The 21963-nt window shown below is 35.9% G+C and overlaps 1 protein-coding gene across 26 annotated transcripts in view; it reads right to left on the bottom strand.

Annotated features, from left to right (window-relative positions):
- Positions 1-320: 320 nt before the first annotated feature.
- The window catches only part of flncb (filamin C, gamma b (actin binding protein 280)), a 65559-nt gene continuing 43916 nt past the window's right edge, over positions 321-21963 (bottom strand). For 5 of the 26 annotated variants that reach the window (XM_087248022.1, XM_087248024.1, XM_087248025.1 and 2 more), the window contains 26 exons: positions 21053-21215; positions 20820-20980; positions 20404-20571; positions 20178-20301; positions 19139-19295; positions 17736-17925; positions 17595-17618; positions 17192-17439; positions 16621-16713; positions 16160-16259; positions 15180-15320; positions 14449-14577; positions 14199-14372; positions 12639-12800; positions 11773-11976; positions 10481-10633; positions 10272-10394; positions 8888-9133; positions 7957-8226; positions 7308-7445; positions 7077-7192; positions 5717-5849; positions 4573-4749; positions 4027-4245; positions 3320-3526; positions 321-1638 (listed from right to left, as the gene is read on the bottom strand). In XM_087248022.1, coding sequence (XP_087104148.1) covers positions 1451-1638; positions 3320-3526; positions 4027-4245; positions 4573-4749; positions 5717-5849; positions 7077-7192; positions 7308-7445; positions 7957-8226; positions 8888-9133; positions 10272-10394; positions 10481-10633; positions 11773-11976; positions 12639-12800; positions 14199-14372; positions 14449-14577; positions 15180-15320; positions 16160-16259; positions 16621-16713; positions 17192-17439; positions 17595-17618; positions 17736-17925; positions 19139-19295; positions 20178-20301; positions 20404-20571; positions 20820-20980; positions 21053-21215 — 4208 coding nt within the window. In that variant the 3' untranslated portion in view covers positions 321-1450. Of the gene's footprint in view, positions 1639-3319; positions 3527-4026; positions 4246-4572; positions 4750-5716; positions 5850-7076; positions 7193-7307; positions 7446-7956; positions 8227-8887; positions 9134-10271; positions 10395-10480; positions 10634-11772; positions 11977-12638; positions 12801-14198; positions 14373-14448; positions 14578-15179; positions 15321-16159; positions 16260-16620; positions 16714-17191; positions 17440-17594; positions 17619-17713; positions 17926-18880; positions 18998-19138; positions 19296-20177; positions 20302-20403; positions 20572-20819; positions 20981-21052; positions 21216-21963 lie in introns of all 26 variants that reach the window. The other 21 variants (XR_015482742.1, XR_015482744.1, XR_015482749.1 and 18 more) reach the window with 8 other exon arrangements.

Genomic DNA, 21963 nt, shown 5'->3' with positions numbered 1-21963 from the left:
ACTGCTATTTTAAATCAATATTACTGTTCAAACACTGACCTGACGGAGCTTTTCTCCTGACCAGCTTGTATTGATGGAGTAACTAATAACACCTCATTAGCTGCAGCTGGGAAGCCCAGTGGTGTGTGGTCGCCCTCTAGCGGCTCAGACTGCAACACGCGCACTACATACAGTACTGTACTAATGGATGTTTTTTATGTTTGCTATGATAAAATACTTCGTTTTAGTTTCTTTTAAATGTGTACCAAACGTTTATATGATATAAAATTCTCCTTAATTAATTATAATAACTTATATAATGACCATCAATAAACAGCAGATTAGCAATTAAAACTTTAATATGCCAGCACAGTTTTACAAACAGTAGATTAAACTTATCAAACAATTAGTGTTTCTCCATACAATCCTATTTAAATTCATCGATATAAAATCACTATAAAATGTTGCTCTTTAACAATAGTCACTGTAAAAACTGTGGGATTTCAAACATTCACATGCTGAACGGCTTTTGCTACACCGCTTGGTAGAAAAGAAAAGAAAAAACTCATCTAACCAATCACACAACCCAGTCCAAAGCGGTTTAAACCAGTTTAGACACAGTGTGAACCTGAACCTATAGCAATCAGATTTTCTCTGCTCAAAATCAGGACTGGCTTCAACCCTTAACTGTTATTCAGTCAAAAAAAATAAGACCCATTTTGGCATTAGATAATAATAATAATAATAATAATAAAAAAAAAGATTAAATAGTTCAGCTGTTAAATTATGTCTGCAAATGGTCCGGACAATAACAAAAGTGGATGTGATTTAGCATGTAGCATTTTCAAATTAGCATCAACAACAACATTCGTGTCTCCTGCAAACATTCTCAAGTCACACATAATCTAAAATGACCAAAATACAAAATGAAACGAATCGTGAACACATAATGCACTTTGGATAAAGCATACTCTTATGTAAGCATATTTTCTTGGGTGTAGATCCTTTGGACTCTCTTTTTTTTCTTAACAATCAGGTTTTCTCCGCTCAAGCTAAGCCCATGATCAAGTCCAGCTTCAATCCTGATCCAGACTCCAACCAAACCATTATTTCATCTTAAAAATAAGACCAATTTTAGCATCAGATAAAAAGAGATAAAATAATTAGGCTGTTTATGATGTCTGCAAATGGTCCAGACAGTAACAGTAAAGTGGACGTGATGATTTAGCATGTAGCATCTTCAAATTAGCATCGAAACCTTCATATCCTTCAGACATTCCCCACAGCCGCACATCACCTAAAATAACAACATACAGTGTGAAATGAACACATACTGGAAGCGTATGCAAACGTAATTTTTCTGGATTACTGGTGAGTTAATAAATGATGAAAAGGCATTGTCGGTGAGTCCCATCTCTGTCCCGGGACAATCAGAGTCTTTGCATAGTGGTGATGGGTCTGAAGACAGTTTTTAAGGCACTGTGACGTGGAAAGGGCTTCCGGGCACCATTTCTTCACCCCATTTGACTATGAGAATGTAGTCTCCTTTCTCTTTCACCGTGTATGTGACGTTGTACATTCGGTTGCCCATGTGTTTGACGTACACCTCCTCACAGGGCGTCTTTGGCCCGTGAACTCCCACCATTAGCATGTTTGTCCCTGACAAGAGAAAATAAATACATTTATACTGTCATATATGCTGCTTTTTGTGCATTGGGGTGTTATTCAATGTGCAATAATTATCGGATTTCCTAGTACTGGGTTGCTGCTGGAAGGGCATCTGCTGCGCAAAACATATGCCAGAATAGTTAGTGGTTCATTCTGCTGTGGCGACCCCTGATAAATAAAGGACTAAGCAGTAGGAAAATTAATGAATGATTATCATCAAAATAAAAAAAAAACACTATCTAGATTTCTCTAAATGTCCCTTTCCTTGTTGTGAATCTTTTATTAATGCTAAGCATGTCATGTCATGTCAATTTCATCCGCTTATCTGAGGCCGGGTCGCGGGGGCAGCAGTCTTAGAAGGGAACTCTAGACTTCCCTCTCCCCAGACACTTCAGCCTTCACACCTCCAGCTCCTCCGGGGGGATCCCGAGGCGTTCCCAGGCCAGCCGAGAGACATAGTCCCTTCAGCGAGTCCTGGGTCTTCCCTAAGGCCTCCCCCAGGTGGGACATGCCTGGAACACCTCCCTAAGTAGGCGTCTTGGAGGCATCCGAAACAGATGCCTGAGCCACCTCAGCTGACTTATCTCGATGTGGAGGAGCAGCGGCACTACTCTAAGCTCCTACCAGTGAACAGAGCTCCTCACCCTGTCTATAAGGGTGCACCCTGCCACCCTTCGAAGGAAACTTATTTCTGCCGCTTGTACACTGCAAAAAATGCTTTTCTTGCTTAGATTTTTTGTCTTGTTTCTAGTCTAAATATCTAAAATTTCTTATATCAAGAAGCATTTTCAAAACAGGCAAAACATATTGTCTTGTTTTGAGAAACAATATGCCAATATTAAGTGAGTTTTTCCGTAAAACAAGCAAAATAATCTGCCAATGGGGTGAGCAAATTAATCTTGTTTTTTCTTTTGACGTAAGATTATTTTGCTTACCCCATTGGCAGATTATTTTGCTTGTTTTAAGGAAAAACTCACTTAATATTGGCATATTGTTTCTCAAAACAAGACAATATGTTTTGCTTGTCTAGAAAACTCTTCTTGATTTAGGAATTTTTAGATATTTGGACTAGAAACATGACAAAAAAAGTCTAAGTAAGAAAAGCATTTTTTGCAGTGTATGCGAGATCTTGTCCTTTCGGTCATGACCCAAAGCTCATGACCAAAGGTGAGAGTAGGAATGTAGATTGACCGTTAAATCGAGAGCTTTGCTTTTCGGCTCAGCTCCTTCTTTACCACAACGGACCGGTACATCAACCGCATTACTGCTGCCGCTGCACCAATCCGCCGGTCAATCTTCCACTCCATCCTTCCCTCACTCATGAACAAAACCTGTGGAGCATGTACAATGTAAATGCGATAACCAAATACAGACTTAAGTGTGTGTGTATATTTTCGTAATATATAGTATGTGCGTATATATGTACTTTAATGTACTTACATATATGTGTACAAAAAAACAATACATTACGCATAGGCTTGTAAATAAAGCTTAATAAACACATTCAGGAAAGTTTAACAATTAACGCTTATACTCTGGTATATAATATTCATTCGTTCATTTTGCTTCACGTTAATCTCTGATTTATCCAGGGTCGCCACAGCAGAATGAACCGCCAACATTTTTAAATGCTTGTTTTTGTCCTAATTAAGAAAGGTTAGCGCCGGCGCACCTGCTTTACTGCAGTCCACAGTAAAGGTGTTCTTCTGGCCGATGAAGGCTTTGGAGAGGCCTGCCCCCCTGGAGACCACCTTACTGGCGTCAGATGAAAACTTTGGCAGAGTAGAGAAAGATCCAGCCACGGATGAGGACTTTGTCACCGTTTCCACCAGAACTGATGAGGTTTCGTGTAGAGAGTGGCCGCCAGACAGACGTGCACCTGAAAGAGGGAGTTTGAGTTTGTTTATTTGTAGTGTTGATCATTTTATTGTTGGCTTCGTATTTTTATAATAATAGTAATTTGACTATAGGGTGAACATTCTGTCAGATGGAGTATGGATGAAAAATATTCTTTGGCAAACTGTGGCACATCTACATGTATGTGCAAGACTAAAATAAAATAAAATAAAATAAAATAAAATAAAATAAAATAAAATAAAATAAAATAAAATAAAATAAAATAAAATAAAATAAAATAAAATAAAATAAAATAAAATAAAATAAAATAAAATAAAATAAAATTAAATTAAATTAAATTAAATTAAATTAAATTAAAAATAAACTAATATAAAACTAATTATATTAAATTAAATACATATATATAGATTAACTTAAAACCTTCAGATGTGCTTCATGAGTGTGTCCTTGCACCGATCTTACACCAAACATTTTAGTTCCGAGGGTAAATACATAGTAAAAATATGGTGTTTGGTGACTCACCAGAGACTTTGGCTTTGAAGGGGCTGCCCACGATATGCTGCGGTCCACCATATTTGATGGAGATGAGGTAGCTGCCGGGAGCCATAGGTGTGTAGGTGACCTTGTATCCTTCCGGACACTCCTGACAATCCATCTTCACCTTGGACGGGCCGTCAATAGTGACCGACAGAGCTCCTGACCCAGCATTACATGTGTTCACAATGAAATCTGATGGTACGCCTGAGACAGAAGACCCAACCAAATGAGTTCCTTTGCATTTGGATTTCAACACTCATAAACTGCTTTTACCAGGTCCTAACTTCTACTCAAACCAATTGAGAAATGAGCACTGTTTAATCATATCACACATTAAAGCAAATTATTTTACACTACAGTCCAATATTTTAAACATTTATTTAAGACGAATCACTGTCCAACCATATGAGATTAGGCTTTTTATTATGATAAAAATATTGTCATCATGATCTTATTATTTGCTTTTGCCATCTGATGAGCACATGGACCAAGAATCCTGACTAACAGACGGTCTTTTTGTTGGTGTCATACCTGTCGTTCCTCCCTCCAGTCCAGGCCCAAAAGCAGTCACCATTCCTGGATCTCCTGCCTGACCAGGTTCCCCGACTCGGATCTTGAAGGGGCTGCCTGGGATGTGGCTCCCATTAAAACGGACATCGATGGAATGGACACCGTTCTCCCGGGGAATAAACCGTATGGCGTGTTTATCTGCACAGACACAGCCACGCAGTGTTAAGTAGATAAAATGTTATTTAAAGTAGTTTCTTTAAATGGTACATACAGTAAACAGTCAAAATAAATAACATTAACTTTTAAAAACATGCGATTTATATTACACTGTTTATTATTCAAGATATTATTTTAATTATAAAAAAGCTTAAAATGTATTTATTAAAATAAAAATATAAAGAAATGAATTTATGAACACAGGAAATATACATAACTTATTAAATAGTGCATAAATAATAATATAAAATGCTTAAATTGTCATCAATAAACATATTTAATATAACATATATAACAAACATATATTTCATAAAATTATATATAAATATTAATAAATCAAAAAAATCATAGATTTATATTATAGATCAAATAATTACCCTGTACATTATTGATTTAAGATATTATTTTAATTATAAAAGTCACAACATTTATCTTTTATTAAAGTAAAAGCATAACATAATGTATTCATGAACACAGAATAAATTCTATAACACAATAATATATTGAATAGTACATAAATAATAATATAAATGCTTAAATAGTCTAAAAAATAGTTTCATAAACACTATAAATTTAATAAAAGTGTATATAAATAATAATATACTTAAACTCAAAGAACTGTATTATAATAAAAAGCCCTGTATGTTATTGATTAAAGATATTACTTTACATAAATGAAAAATCATCAAAGATTTTAAATTAAAACTAAAATAAAGAATTCATAAACACAAAAACAATTTTATACTATATTAAAATATATAATATATTAAATAGTACATGAATTATAATATAAAATGCATAAATAGTCTAATAAAATAGTTTCATAGACACTTTATATTTAATACAGTTATATACAAATATAAATATCAATAAATATGCATATAACATCTTATTATAAATACAAATAATTTCCTCTGAGTTTTTACATGCATGAGTACAGTATGCTCACCATTGTCCAGCTCAGTAATATAACACTCCTCCACAGCTCCAGATGGCGTGTGCACCTTAGCATCAATCGCACCTCTCGCTCCGTTTAGCTGTACAGCAAACGAGGCTTCCTGATTCACCTTCAGACCCATTTCCTGCACACAGACAGCCAAACAGATTTATAAATCAAATTGTCTTTTGATATCAACTATTTTTCAGAAATTTAAAAAGTATGCCTAGAAATGTGCAGCTTTGTACGATTTATAAAGTCATTTTGACATAAAAAAGTGGGGCATGTTGAGTAGCTCCTCCCCTTTTTACTCCTTTTTTTACCTCCCCAACAGCGTTTCATTTATTTAATCGAGTTAAAGTGTATCATGATGAGCCACAGTTTATAATAACAATGCTGAATCAGTGAAATAAGCTTTGAAATGCAGTCAAATTACCTTTAAAATGTAGATTTTTCTGAAACTAATGACACAGGCTCATCTGGGAACTTGGAATTATCATGAAAGTCAGTGGATACAATCACATCCACATTCAAGTATATCCATATGCTTGCCAGTCATGCTGCTGTTTGTTTTGATTGTTTTGCGCCATCTAGTGACTTAATAATAGTATGTAGGTTAGTATATGCTCCAATCAGCCATTTTTCTTTCTATCTTTGCATTTAATTAAGAAATTATTAAACTATTACAGCTTAGAACAATCTTTTTTTCTGTCTAATTGTTTAGTTTTGTGGCAAGTAGCCATTAAATAAGTGGGATAAAGTACATCCAGGCAGTTGTTTACATAAAATAAAGCCCTTCTGTTTTACACAATAGAACAATAATGGTATATTCTGTAACGTACATCTTGTATACTGTCTACCAGTGTTTAGGCAAACCTTTAGTATGAAAGCAGAATAAATGAGCAATTTCAGACAAATCTTATATGGGGTGGGGTTCTTCAAATACTAGAGAGCAGTTGATTGGTCAGAAGATCTAGTGTACAGTGATGTCATAAAAATCACTGCTTGTTTTAGGCAGAAGTGAGAAAGTATACTTTAATGCCGGGTTAGAAAGATGTCTCAGTAAGCATATTCTGAGCGGCCAACATGAAAAATGATGTGCTACTTTGTCACGCTCATTAGTTTTTCCAGAGAAACTCCTTGAATCTCTTTGAAGGGAAGTGTAAGTACACTTGTCGGGTCTCATGATAAGCTGTTGTGTGTTCTCCATCAAGTGTTTGTTGATAAAGGAGCTGCCATCCGCTCTCAAGAGTCCCTGAATCTCACCCGTCCCGCTGCTTTACACAATAACCATCCATATCCACACAAACATACACACACACACACACACACACACACACAAAAACAGTGTGTTTGATCTGGATTTGCTCACCTGCAGGCTGGTGACGGTAAGAAGACGAGCGTCATCTGACAGTGAGGCAATAGGAACGATGAAAGGGCTGTCTGGGATATGTTCGTCATTAAATTTGATTGACACCTCATAGTCGCCTGAAATCAAGGACGAAAAAAAAAAAGACTGAGTGTAATTGAATGTTATATATTAAACTGAGCTATTTTACTTAAAAGAAATCAAAACTAGGCTAAAGTTAGCATTAGTAGTTACCAGGTTCCTGTACAATGTAGGCCACACCACAGGAGCCATCCTTCCTGTCCTCAAAGGAAATCTCTGCTTTGCTGGGACCCTCAACAGCAATGGACAAACCACCAGCACCGGCCTCACGGGTCCAGATACTAAACTCAGCTAAAAGTCACACACACCCAAAAAATTTTATTATGTATGTAAGGTGATTTAAAGTCATATGAGCAACAACCCAGATGAACAATACCTAAATTCCTGTCAGTATTATTTTAATATTCGTCAAATATTTAATTTTTTATTTTTTAATAATCATTTTATTTTTATTTTTTATCTTTTAAATATATATTTTACATTATACATAGATTTTATATCTTTATTAATTTTTTTATCTTTTAACATCAATGAAATGATTTTAACATTAATGGAAAGAAAAAATACAAAATTATTTTTAAAAATTAAAATACAAATTACAATTACAAGAATGGAAATAAATAAATGCTATATCAAAGGAATCAAAATCATGGTAAATTAATAGCAGGTGATACAAGATATAAGTTATCAGGACAAAAGATTCAGCTTCCTGTAGAAATCTTATAAAGGGAATCCATATTTTGAATACTTCTATTTGACTGAGAACTATTTGTTTAGTTTTAGTAATAACAGTACTGCTTACCTGGAACTCCAGCCACACCCCTGTCCAATCCGGTACCGCCAGCCCGAACCTTATGGGCTCCTCCCTCTCCCAGGGGCCCCACGGTGAACTGGAAGGGGCTTCCAGGAACATGTTGACCCCTGTATTTTACATTGACCGTGTGAGGGCCCATCTCGTGTGGCACGAAACGCACACTATAGGTGCTGTCCTCTCCTTCAATGATCTCAGCGTCCTCCGTATTCCCACTGGGACTCGTCACCTGTGCAGTCATCTCCTGTGTACCCGATTCACCTGAGAGAGGAGAGACGTGTATGAGACATTTCACATACAATTCAGGCATCTCTCCCATAAAGCTGATGTTCTGGCTGGACTTTTCTGCAGAGCTGACGGCTGCTCACTTTTTCCAGCCCAGCTCCTCTGTCATAAACCTCTGCAGTGGAAAGAGTGTGCTCACTCCTGCTGAAAACCCCATAAACACATGCATACCATGACATAATCACACACACACACACACACATACACAAAAAAACAGCTGCAAACTAAAAGAAAAATTAAAAATCCTACTATCATTAACCCTTATGGATGTATATTTATATCCATATAGGAATCTATATTAATATGGCTATACTGCATATGAACATATGTTCAAATATATCTTTGAATTTAGGTATAATTACATATATATGCACATATTTGTAATTTCAATGGTTGGAAAAAATATATGTAAACATATATTTTTGCAATACTTTGAAATATATGTTGCATATATGATATGTTTTATATGTTTGTAATCCAAATATGAATCTGAATTTGCATAAACCTCCATATATCAGATTTCTATATGAAAATATAAATATGGTAAGGGTGAGTAAATAGTAAAAAAACAAAAGTATTTAGAATCTTTAATAATTCATTAACACATGCGCCCACACACACAAATACACACACACACCCTCTGATTGTCGGCCCTGGGGACTGTTGAAGGGTCCCAGGCTTTCCCTTCCCATGAATCCACCGAAAACATCCCTGAAGGGGTCGCCCCCCACCTGGGTGCTTTCTTCCACCCGCACCTCCCGTTTGGTCTCGCCCGCCCGGGTCTTGCTGATCTCGGTGCGCTCTGTGCGTGTGTAGGTGTGGCTGCTGCGGGTGAAGGTACGCGTGAGTCTCTCTTGGGCCGATACCATCTGAAACCAGTTCCCTACAGCCCGAAACATAGAGGAAAAAGGAAGAAGGAAGGAAGGAAGCGATGAAAAAAGAGGAACCGGAAAAGCATGCTTTTCATTACTGCAAATCTAGATCAAAACACTTTCTTAGAGAATCTAATTTAAGAGACAGAAAGTGACACGTGTGACAGCGGGAGTCAGTGAGAAACAGCTGGAAAAAGGAGACAAATGTGCTCGCTTTCCTACTGCATAGTAATAATATGCGAGAGATACTGGCTATCACTTGATGTATAGTAGTGCAAGTAGAACAACAAGGGTTCATGGTGCCATGAAGTGAATTAGCAGCTCATGCTGCAGTCTTTAGCATCCTTGTTTGTTTTGTTCAAATCCAATGCCAGAATCCCAGAGCAAAGTGGACACAACCAAAGCATTTAATTATCATTTTACTATTCTGAGGAGCTGTGAATAGCATTGAAACCACACCACTGAAGCTGATAAGTCATGAATGGAGTATGTAAAGTAATATGTAAAAATTTTATTCATACCATATAGAGTCTATAATTTTAATGGTTTTACCCAGCGTGATAACTGCAGTGCAACGATTAATATATTTGCATTCACATTGACGAACAATAACAATCTGCTAATTTGTAGAAATGCTTTTCATTTGGCAGTACCCCGTTGTAACCAGCAGGTGTCAACAGTGTGCTTTTAGCGCATCTGATTAGTAAATCCAGCTTGTGATGTGTAATCAATCTAATCAAACCTTAAATTTAGCAATTGCTAAAGAGAACAAAACAAATTATTTTCACCAGCGTTTTCAAGAGAGGCAACCCAAAGATGCCAGAGCTAACAATGGGTGGTTTGCATAACTTACACGTATTTTTTCTCATATTTACCATGGCATAACCATCTGTTTTTAAGACCAAGATAGTCATGTCTTGTAAATAACCTTTTTAAAGAGGGCTTAACATCAAGCAGTGCATTGCCACAATGGCATCTGTAGATTTTGAATTGCACGAGCTCTTTATATTTCAATGGATTTTGAATGGCTGTCAGTGTTTTATCATTTATTTGCTGGAAAAATTATCGCAATTCCAATTAAATCATTTTTCTATATATTAATCATTAAGTTCATTGCTTTACATTGTTTACATAGGCCTTAAGTCTCACCTGGAATCTTGAGATTGAGGTCACAAGTGCTGCCCACTGTGGCGATAGACGGCGCTTGCCTTTTCCTGGTAATACTTTCCTTCATTCTTCCCTCCCCCAGAACCTTCACTGTGAATGGACTACCTGTGGAACAGCATGTAGAGTTTAAAAGAGTCGCCCACTTCACATAGACGCATCCTAAGGAGACTCATAGAGTATTGTTCTTATACCTGGCACATGTTGGTCTGCGAATTTAATGTTGATGATGTAAGTTCCAGGTTCAGTGGGGCAGTAGGTCACTTTGCATGTTCCATCGTCTACATCCGAACAATTGATGTCAACCTTGCTTGGCCCCTCGATGGACAAACCAAGACCGCCATATCCTAAGGTTTAAGCCAGAGCCGAATGGATTGTATGATTAAGTGTGCAAACGCAGAGATTGGTGAATCCAATCACCATAAATCCCTTAATGTAGTTCATTTTTTACTTCTGGTGGTAGTATCTCATCTCATCAGAGAAAAGTCTGTTTCAACATGCCTACTATTTCCTTTCTCAGCTGTAAAAAATAACTGGGGGCTTGTTTAGGATTTTGATCTTGGTGGGTATGTGATCTTTTTAAGCCGAAAAGAAAATGAATGAATAAATGAATTTGTGAATAATTTTGTTACTGTTTTAAAATGTTACGGTACTGTTTGTTTTATGCATCAACTGTATTTTGCAGGCATACTTTGTTTTTTTAACAGTGTGGACCACAATGGAAACAAGCCCAAGGCTTTATTGTGTTTTTATCATCAACGGTTTTATTTCAAAATGTATGGGATACTTGTATTTTTGTACAGCTTGTCTAAAATCTGTCAAATAAAAATTCAATGCAATTAATCTCCAATGATCAGCTGGTGCACTTTTAAAGACTAGGCAGTTAGTGATTTTGTTTTTCCTTTCAGACCTTCTAAGATTATCTCTCAAGTAATTGAATCCAAGTGTATTTGTATAATGCTTTACATAATAATTATAGTTCCAACGGAGCTTTACAAAAGGTTTGCAATAATAAATTATCATCAAAATCTTAAGATTTAAGACAAGTTAAGATGTGAGTAGGGTGGATAGTACAGCTATCAAGTTATATGTATATAATACATTTTCAATGATATTATCAAATTATTACAATAATTAACAACATCATTTGTGAATTGATCAAGAGATAATTTTGATAATAGTGGTGTAAAATGTTTTATAAATTAGTTTTTTTATTTTGTACCTACAGTATGTGTCCGGCTTTGTGAATGAGTAGGGTATGAAGAAGACCACTGTAGTTTATTTGGCTTGTGTTCATGCACACTTGCAAAAGGCTATGTATTTGACTATTCAGCTTGAACTACTTATTTGCTTAAAAACGGAATCATCCGTTGAGACGACATGCATTATTGATGTTCTAGTGGACGTTATTTAATATACATTGTCTCTTGTTGTGAAATAAATAAACTGAAGATAAACTCAACACGTCCTAAAGAATACCATTTACCTGCACTTCTGGTGTCCACAATGAACTCAGCCACTTCAAAAGTGTGTCCTTCAATCAGACCTTTTCCAGACACCTTCACCTTACTGGCATCTCCGATCTCCGACTGGCCTACCATGATCTTGAACGGGCTGTTGGTCACGTGTTTCCCGTTCTTCTTCACGCTCACCACATGCTCGCCCACCTCTTTAGGAGTAAATGATATTCCTGATGGCAAAGAGAAATAGGACTGAGCTCTTTCTTCAGAATATTTTATGGGAATGTCATATCTAACAAAAAAGACAGGCCTCGGGGTTTGGCTTCACATCAGAAGCCTTTGTTGGGCTGATAGTCGATTCCCTTTGAAATTGCAAAAAGAGTCTCAAATCAGGTTTTAAGGCAAGCATTACAGCTCATAGAAAACTTTTAGTGTCAAAGGACATTTCTTTTTGTCTCTTCTTTCTTTATTATGTGTTTCCATGGACCATCAACAAGTCCTGCCTGAACTTCAATGGAAATATGTTAGAATTTCATTGCATCTTTAAAGTCTGTCCTAAATCAAAATGTTCAATGTTTATTTTGCTATTCTTTAGGTTAAGAATCAATCTGTGCAAGTTAATCCACTGAAAATAACATATTTGTTATGGTCATCTTCATTCAAAGTCTGGAAATTTGCTTCTGCTTACTGTTTGTATGCTACGAGGGTATTATGTGCAAAAAGCCCCACCCCCTACTCAATATTCTGTTTCAGTTCCGTTTCAGCAACTTCTGGTTCACACGGACTTGGTCTCTGTATGTGTTGGCCAATAATATGATCTGGCCTATTTACAAGTTGCTCTATCAGCTCAGTTGTGAGCATGCAGGTGCTGGCAGGTCTGTTGAGTGATTACCGATGTGTCGGTTTGGCAGTCTCTTCAGCAGGCAGGGTTCCTCGTTGCCAGATGGGGCTCTGATGGTCGCAGACAGAGAGCTCAGGTCTGTCTCCGTGATCTTCAGAGACACGTCTGTGGCTGTGCCAACGTTCAGCTGAGAAGTCCTCATGGAGTCATCACCTTTATCAATAACAATAAAATAATAATAACATGAAGATCCATAATCAATATGTCTTTTTTAACATACAACAATTAATTTCTATGTTAGTGCAATTTTTAGGTATGAGTAAAATATTATTCTTTAAACTACTGTTCCCTCTACATTTCAAATGAAAATATTGCCACTTCGAGCATTTATTTGCAGAAAATGCCAATACACCTAATTGACAATAAAGATAGTATGTTCTCAAACTTTAAATAATGCACTAAAAGAGGTTCATAATTTTTTTAAACAACACAATGGCAACAAATATTAACAAAAAAATCTATTTAATGTTTTATTATAATTATTTTTTAATGTATTTGTTTATTTACTTATTTAATTTTGAAAAGCTAATATATACCAAGAATGCATTAAACTGGTCATTGACAATAAAGAATATTATTAATTATTATGACCATTTTTATTTATTTATTTATTTATTTATTTATTTATTTATTTATTTATTTATTTATTTATTTATTTGTAATTTATAATTTATTTATTTGATTGATTATTTATTTAATTATTCATTAGATTATTTATTTATTTATTTTTGAAAAATTTATATTCACGCAATAAATTGATCACTGACAATAAAGATTATTATGAAATATTATGATAATAATTATGAATTTATTTGTTTATTTATTTTTATTTATTTTATTTATTTATTTTTTTATTAATATTCCCCAAGGATGCATTAAACTAGTCATTGACAATAAAGATTAATATTAATTATTATGATTATTTTTATTTATTTATTAGTTAATTAATTTATTTATTTGATCAGTTATTTATTTAGTTATTCATTCGATTATTTGTTTGATTATGTATTTATTTAATTTTATTAAAATTGAGATAATATTCTACAGCATTTTTGTTTTACAATATTTGTTTATAATTCAAATTATGATAACATTTCACAACATTATCAAGACTATAATCCTGATCAAACAAATGCAATCTTTGTGAGTTTATTCAAACATGTAAACCTAGCCAAAACGTAAAAATAGTTCTTTTATAATTATTATAATTAACAAATATGATATAATTATTAAAATAAGCATTTGCTCTGTGGGTGCAACCCTATTTCCGCAGACTAGAACCGTTTTTTGAGGGGCAAAGTGAGAGTGAGACTAAAGGAGGGGGGAAACAGCTGCTTCCTGTTTCTTAAAACTCTCTGAAAGGGCCTCCTACTTTTAGAAGCACTTTACAGATGTGGTTAAATTCTCCCGGTGTGAATGCACGCGCACACACATAAACACACATGCCAGCTAATTTAGTGATTCACAGACATTATGGAGAGACATAACTTTGCCCTCTCTTGTTCATCCTCCTGCTCTCTTACTCATACCCAAATATGGGCACACACAAACCTGTGATCTTGGCTGTAAAGGGGCTTCCAGCGATGTGCTTGTCATCAAATTTGACGATTATGTTGTAGTCTCCCGGGGCCGTTGGCAGGTAGGATACAGTGCAGGTGCCATCTTTATTATCCTTACAGCTGATCTCTGCCTTGGAGGGTCCTTCCACTGCCAATGACAGACCACCTGGGAGAAGATGAGAGTGCAATGTGAAACTAATGCAATGTGAATGGGGGGATTGTAGGTTTGCTGTGGGCATTACCTTCTCCAGCATCCTTAGTGACGATTGTGAATGTAGCGGATTTGTTGACCATCCCGTGACTCAGACCAGGGCCGTATGCATTCACATGCCCGCTGTTAATGGCATCCACATAGAACTGCAGTGGGCTTCCTGTAGGGAAATAATAAAAGAGAGCCAGAATTTGTGGAATAGTTATTAAAAGTGTATTTTTTAATCATTTAACTGAAAGTTTAAAATAAAAAGTTTTAAATTTTAATATTTTTGAATAATCACAAAGAAAAGACAGTTTATGTATTCAATTTAACATTCAATATTGGGATCTAAAGAGAGCAAGTAATTATGGAATAGTCTTTAAAAGTTTATCTTTTAATCATTAAACTGAATGTTTCACAATACTTTCTGTAAAGTCTGTATTTATAAGATTATTCCTAATGTATTATAATGCATGCATAATGTCTTATAAACAAGGTTATGATGTGTTGTATCATTTCTTGAATGGTAATTAACATAATTTCATCCAAGTTATAATTTACATAATAATTATAAAGTTTTCAGATTTTTGGAGCAGTAAATGTCTGTTCAGATTTACTGACAAAAGCGCTATGTTATAGTAATTTCAATAACTTTTAATAAATTACAAAGAGAAGACAAGTTATACATTCAATTCAACATTCAATATTGGCATCTAAAGACTAAAATTGCATTCATAACCAGTGTTTTTTTTTTACACAGTATTATTCTGCATAGTGCACCTGGTATGTGATTTCCATCATATTTGATGTCCATCTCATGCAGGCCCTTTTCGGTAGGGGCGTATTTGACAGTCACTGTCCCATCCTTGTTATCAGTGATGTGAGGACTGGCGGTTTTACCAGAGGGCATATGTACCTCACCTGGAAAAATACACACACACACACACACACACAAAATATTTTAATAAAGAATGAAATACAGACGTACATAGTTCGAACTGTTAGCCCCTCTTTGATTTTTTTTTCCTTATTTAAATATTTTCCAAGAGCTGTTTAACAGTGCAATAAATTTTCACAGTATGTCGAATAATATTTTTTTCTAGAGAAAGTTTTATTTGTTTTATTTCGGCTAGGATAAAAGCAGTTTTTAATTTTATAAAAGCCATTTTAAGGACAAAATTATTAGGCCCTTAAAGCCACATTTTTTCCAAATCATCGTTATACAATAACTTGCCTAATTACCCTAACCTGCCAAGTTAACCTAATTAACCTAGTTAAGCCTTTAAATGTCACTTTAAGCTGAATCTGAAATATTCTCTCAGTTAAACAGAAATTGGGTAAATAATTAAATTGGGTAAATAATTGGGTTAATAATTCCGACTTCAACAGTATGCCATACAATTCAATTTAAATATTTCATAAAACAAAAGGTTACGCAAATGTTCTTAAAAAGTGTGCACTGCCATGTTTTTAAGTACACATTTAAAAAAGTGCAAATAGTATCATTTAACTGAAAGGTTTACTTATGCTTAAATTAAAATATGCTTTTGTAAATAACAATAAACAATCAGAAAATACTGTATTCAGCTCATACCTAAGAATTTTCTTTTAAAGTATAATATTTGTATATAAAGTAATCGTTTTAGTAGTATGCTACTGTAGAGTACTTCTCTTTTACAATGGGTGAAGGTATTTCTATGCCTAAGAAATCATTATCTTTTTCATTATAATCGATTTTGATGTTTAAGAAATAGTAATACCTGTAATCTCCCCCTTTTGCACAGTAAATGGAATGACCAAATTGAACGGGCGAAGCACTGGCTCTATGATGTCCACAGCAGTAACTGGTTCTTCCGTGGCCTAAAAAAAATAGTTTAACATTACTGCACTGCTAACTAAGTACAGCAGGATGATATAAGTCCATGCAAAAGGTTAAGAGCTAACAGCACAAACAACAGACTGGTTGAGCTGCAAAAGCGTAAATAAATTGATAAAAGCAGCAGCTAGAAAGCACAGTAAAGCAGAGCAAAACTACATCTCTGCTATGGGAGCCATTTCATTAAAACTACAAATGCACGATCAGCCAACTAGCCATTTAATAACTTGTTAAAATGAGACATCAGCAGCAAAGCTCATGAAGCAAAGATGGATGATGGATGAAATGAAGAGTTGTAATGATAAATGCTGAGGATATTATCTGATGACTACGGGTGCTGTGTACCCAGTGAGGGGAGTAGCCCTGGTAGGGGGCGTAGGGCTGCTGTAACTGTAGTTTATCACACGGTTCCTCGATTATAGGGATGGTATCAGAAGCCTGGAGAAGGAGGTGGTCACATGTTTAGGGATTGAACACTACACACGTTCACATGCAGCTAATTCAATCCGACCCACTGAACGGGAATTGAATTGCTAAGTTAAATCCATTCTCAATCAATGAGGTAAAATAAAGGTTTATATTAGGGATTTTTTGAAATAACACACCATGCACTGGTATCCATATTTTGATTTCATCTTGGTTAACAAACTATACAAATTATACATCACTGTGTGAAAGCTTTAGAGAAAACTTTACATCTTTAGGGTAAACTCTAAATCCAAACTTTTAATAGGGTAAATACTTTTAAAGACATGACGTTCGGATACATGTATGTTTAAAAAAAAATAAAATGATCAGCTAAATAAATAAACATTAGTATCAATACATAAGCAAACAAAAAAAAAATAGTTTACTTATGTTATAAACACTACCCAAAAATGACTATGCATAATGCATTGCAACAGAAGATGCTCACCACCACATGGAAGGGACTGTTGGGAATGTGCTCTCCTCCGAAGCGGATGGTTATAACGTATTTCCCAGGTTCTGGAGCAGTATAGTAGATATCAAATGTCCCATCTGCATTCTCCACCACATCCACATCCAGCTCCGCTCCATCTGGAGTTGACACTTTGCAAGTGACCTTCCCCTTCCCAGCAGCCTTTGCGTCCACAGTGATAACAGTCTCCTCGCCAATTTGAATGGTAGGTCCGAGTCCAGAGCCTGCTCATGGTACAACAATGACATCAAATCAGAAAGAGACACAATTATAATGAAAATATTACAGTATTTCCCTACATAGGAGACTCTTTTTACCATTCATCCCACTGACAAAAAAGTATTTAAACTCTAAAAAGGAGATTTTCACAAAAACTCACCCAGTCCATGTCCCCCAATAGACACTAGGAATTAACACAAAGAATTATTAGAAGTCATGATATATAACATGTTGAGATTAGATAGTAACAAAGTAGCAAATCACAGGTACATGTAACACACATTAAATGTCTGCAACTGACCTGTCACAAGGCATTTGCTGGCATCTCCACTGGGCAGCGCATGGATGCGGTAGGGAGAGTATGGGATTTCATCTCCGCCATATTTGATTGTAATTGTATACCGCCCCGTCATATCAGGAACATAAGACACAGTGTATGTTCCATCTCTGTTATCCCTAATGTTGGCTTTCTTTGGCTTTCCTTCTGGGTCCTGCAAAATAAATGAGCTGTTAAAGTGTATTTACACAAATGGATGCGTGTGTATCTGGTAATCCCGCATATACATAAGATCCTAATTGTAGTCAATATCCAACAAGACAATATTCGTCATAAAGAATGCGTAGCAAGCATCTCTGACTGTTAGTCATGTAGTGGAAAACCACATGTAGGGTTGTAGCCTAAATCTAATGACAGGTCAGTCCACAGAGACCACTAGAGGGCAGTATTAAGGGTGTCAGGTCACCCTCAACAGGCACAGAATGATCAAATATGGCTGCCTGGGAGAAACGTTCACTCTCACATCTGAAAAAAAATTACACTTTTGTGCACGACGAGGACGTTTTTAGATTCATGTGCAGTTTGGGACAATACATTTTGGTTTGAGTGAAGTTTTCTCCCTTCCTTTTTAAAATGAAAAGTAGTATGATTATTAAAATAATAATAATTATTATAATATATGTAGATTACCCTCATGAATGACATTCCCAAGAGCTTTCTTGGCTTTGTCATTCATAGACAGACAGACAGACAGACAGACAGACAGACAGACAGACAGACAGACAGACAGACAGACAGACAGATAGACAGATAGATAGATAGATAGATAGATAGATAGATAGATAGATAGATAGATAGATAGATAGATAGATAGATAGATAGATAGATAGATAGATAGATAGATAGATAATACAATACACAGATGCTTAGGATAATCTGTCACACCAAGGAGTAACTAAAGAACAAATCATTATTAGAAAACTAATATGGAACTAGGGAACAACTAGGGCAAACTATTAAATAACTGAAGGAGAAAAGCAGCCAAAGGAGCGAGGGAACTGGGGTAGGGGGTACGGTTGCAAGGGAATAGGCCCAAGGCTGATGGGATGGGACGCCAGACATGGTGAGTTATAACAATCAGAGGAGGCCGAAAGAAGGGGCCGCCTTACACATCCTCTCCTAAGAATATGGAAGGGGATGGTGCCCTTTACAATGTGGTTCTCCCACACCCTCCTACCCCAGTCCTCCACAAACACAGAGGCCTCCTGCCTGCACCCATCCGGACCCTACAGCGACAGCAGGGAAAGGGGTCAGAGGTCAGGGCAGAGTAAAGCGGAGGGGGGACATTGGCCGTTAAAGCACATGTGATCACCTGTGTCTTAAAACATGACAAAGAAAAAGCCTGATTGAGTGCCAGTGTAGCTCACCAATATCTGTACAGTGAGAAGACCTTCTCCTGCATCACGCGCATCAATAGTGAACTCCACTGGTAGACTTGCGGGAACACCTGAAGCATTCAGACCGGGACCGCTGGCACGAACTTTACTGGCATCATGAGCAGGTAACACCTTGATTTTGAATGGACTGAAAAGGGAACACATATAGACATATGCCAATATTCAATAATCGAGATGAACAATCACAATGCTGATATTGTGGGCACTTAAATATACAGCGAATAATTTATCATTTAAAAATATTCACATTGTAATTGCAGTCGTGTTTATAGTGTCAAATGCTTGGTGACTTAACTACTATTTTAGCTTATATATTTTTTTTATATTTACATGTTAATCTGGCCAAATAGATGCTGAAATGTTGTAGGAAAATTCTGACTATTTATAGGGCTATTGTAAGTTAACACATTGCAATAAGCCTCCAAATTTTTTATTCAAAATAAAAAATTTATTTTACTCACAATAAAAACTACAAAAGCTTTTTTTAATCTTAGATGACATGAATTTCTTAGTTCATGCCTAATAATATGTTAAAATAATAGTCATGATTGTTTTATTAAATACGACTTAAAAACTAATATATTTGGGTTGTATTTTTAACTATTATTAGCATAGCAACTGTAATAAATCTGCCGTTTCCATTAACTAACATTTACTAATGATACTTGATTATAAAGTGTGACCTATTGTACTTTATAACTCTTTTGCTTTTCAGTTTGGTTGATGCATTTGTCTGTCCTAAACATGTATAAACATGAAGCAATATGCTAATTATTTTAGTAACCTTCTTCGCAACTTAGGCCAATATCGTGATAATACCCTACATCATGATAGTTTCAGCAATTATTCACAACAATCAAATTTGATTCATAATCCTAAAAACATACATCCTTGATCTTGAAGTGCTCTTTTTGTTAAAAAGTCAGCATTGACATTTTGGTCTGACCACACAGTCTATGTGCTGCATTAATATTAATACTTGATTAATACATTAAAGCAGTCCGCTCACCTTCGTGGCACTTCTTGGTCTGCATACTTGACACACACAGTGTAAGGTCCATCTTTAGCAGGAGTGTAGACCACTGTATGTGTGCCATCGCCGTTGTCTGTGATATTCACCGGCTCTGTCATCCCTAAAATAATAACAACACAATTAGTCTCTCTGCATGTTTGTCATCTTGTCCAGTCGACTGTAAAACACTCTTGATGAATCTATTCCAGTATGTTTTGTTTACCTGTAGGTCCATACAGCAGAACCTCCAGTGGGGCGAGTCCAGCCTTGCTGCAGTCCACAGTGAAGGTTTGTGGGACATGGGCTCTTACTCCACTGCCCAGACCAGGACCAGTGCATTTGACCTTACTGGGGTCCACCAGCTCCCTTACAGGCACCCTAAATGGACTACCTAAATACCCACAGAAATCATACGGTTAGTTTTTCTTTATAAAACAATAAATCAGGTATGTTCAACTAAGTATTGTAAGTATGTAAGTATTCAACTGCTAAATTAAATGATCATGTCTTCTAAATGTCTTCAGCAGCACTCTCATACTCTCAAAATGCTGAAATGTGTTGTCAATACATACTTAGGGCACTGAGATCACTCAGAAGCAAACCGTGAAATGAATTAGACAGAAGGAAATTGCATCATACCTGGGATAGGCAGACCTCCGAAAGTAATGTTGACGTCATATTCTCCTGGAGTGAAAGGAATATATTCCACACTGCAGCTGCCATCTTTGTTATCTTTACAAGACATCTTAGCTTCTGATGGACCCTCAATGGCCAACCCAAGACCACCCGTGCCAGCTCCTCTGAAATATAGACATTGAAAATAAATACACTTCTACGTGTTCATTTTCAACAGTAGATGTTTGTATATGTACCTGGTCTCCACAGTGAAGCGGTTTGGCTTGTTGACCAGACCTTCTTCCAGACCGGGACCATAGGCACGAACACGACTGGGATCACAACCTTCGGCCACCGCCACCCTAAATGGGCTCTTTGGGACAGGTACGTCATCATATAGTACCTCTATCAGGTGCACACCTGCACAAAAACATCAATTGCAACAATCTTTGATCTGCAAGATAAATATGAAGCTGGGATGTGGTTTCTCATTCTGGCAAGCTCAACTCAACTCTGATTGGCTGATTTGAAAAGTGTGTATAAGTACTGCATCTAATCCTATTTAAGAACAGCCTTTTTGTCAGGAACAGACAGTGTGAACTTTTAAAAAGGAATTTTATATTTTCTCAATCAATTATTTTGATGGAATTTTATCAAGGCATCATGGAAAAAAAGACATCAACAGTCTCAGTACAAAATACAATGAACGAATTCCCAACTCGCAACATCTTCTCACAGAATAATCAATACAGAAGTCGTCCTTAGAATACCAGACAGCTTTGTGTGCGTGTGTGTGTGTGTGTGTGTTTGTGTGTGTGTCCCAAAGTTCTCAGGGAGGAAAGGGAGGTTCAATTCAGAAGAAATGTCAACATGGCCTGTTAAATTATTGAAGACTAGGGTGGACCAGCTTCAGCATAACAGACTTTATGAAAGCCATATAAGCTTCAGTTATGAAACAACAAACCAACATTCAGAGTTTGACTATGGCCTGACATTTCACTTTTTTTTGTAATTAAACTAATTATCCTGAATGGCAATGCAAACAGTTGGACTTTTTAATTGAATTGAATTGAATTGAATTGTAATGAAATGAATTGAATTGAATTGAATTGAATTGAATTGAATGTAATGTAATGTAATGTAATGTAATGTAATGTAATGTAATTTA

This window comes from Danio rerio, chromosome 4 (assembly GCF_052040795.2).
Source record: "Danio rerio strain M-AB ecotype USA chromosome 4, GRCz13ab, whole genome shotgun sequence".
Taxonomy (NCBI): Eukaryota; Metazoa; Chordata; class Actinopteri; order Cypriniformes; family Danionidae; genus Danio; species Danio rerio.
Note: the sequence above shows the minus strand (reverse complement) of the source record. Positions and strands in the feature narration are given on the sequence as shown.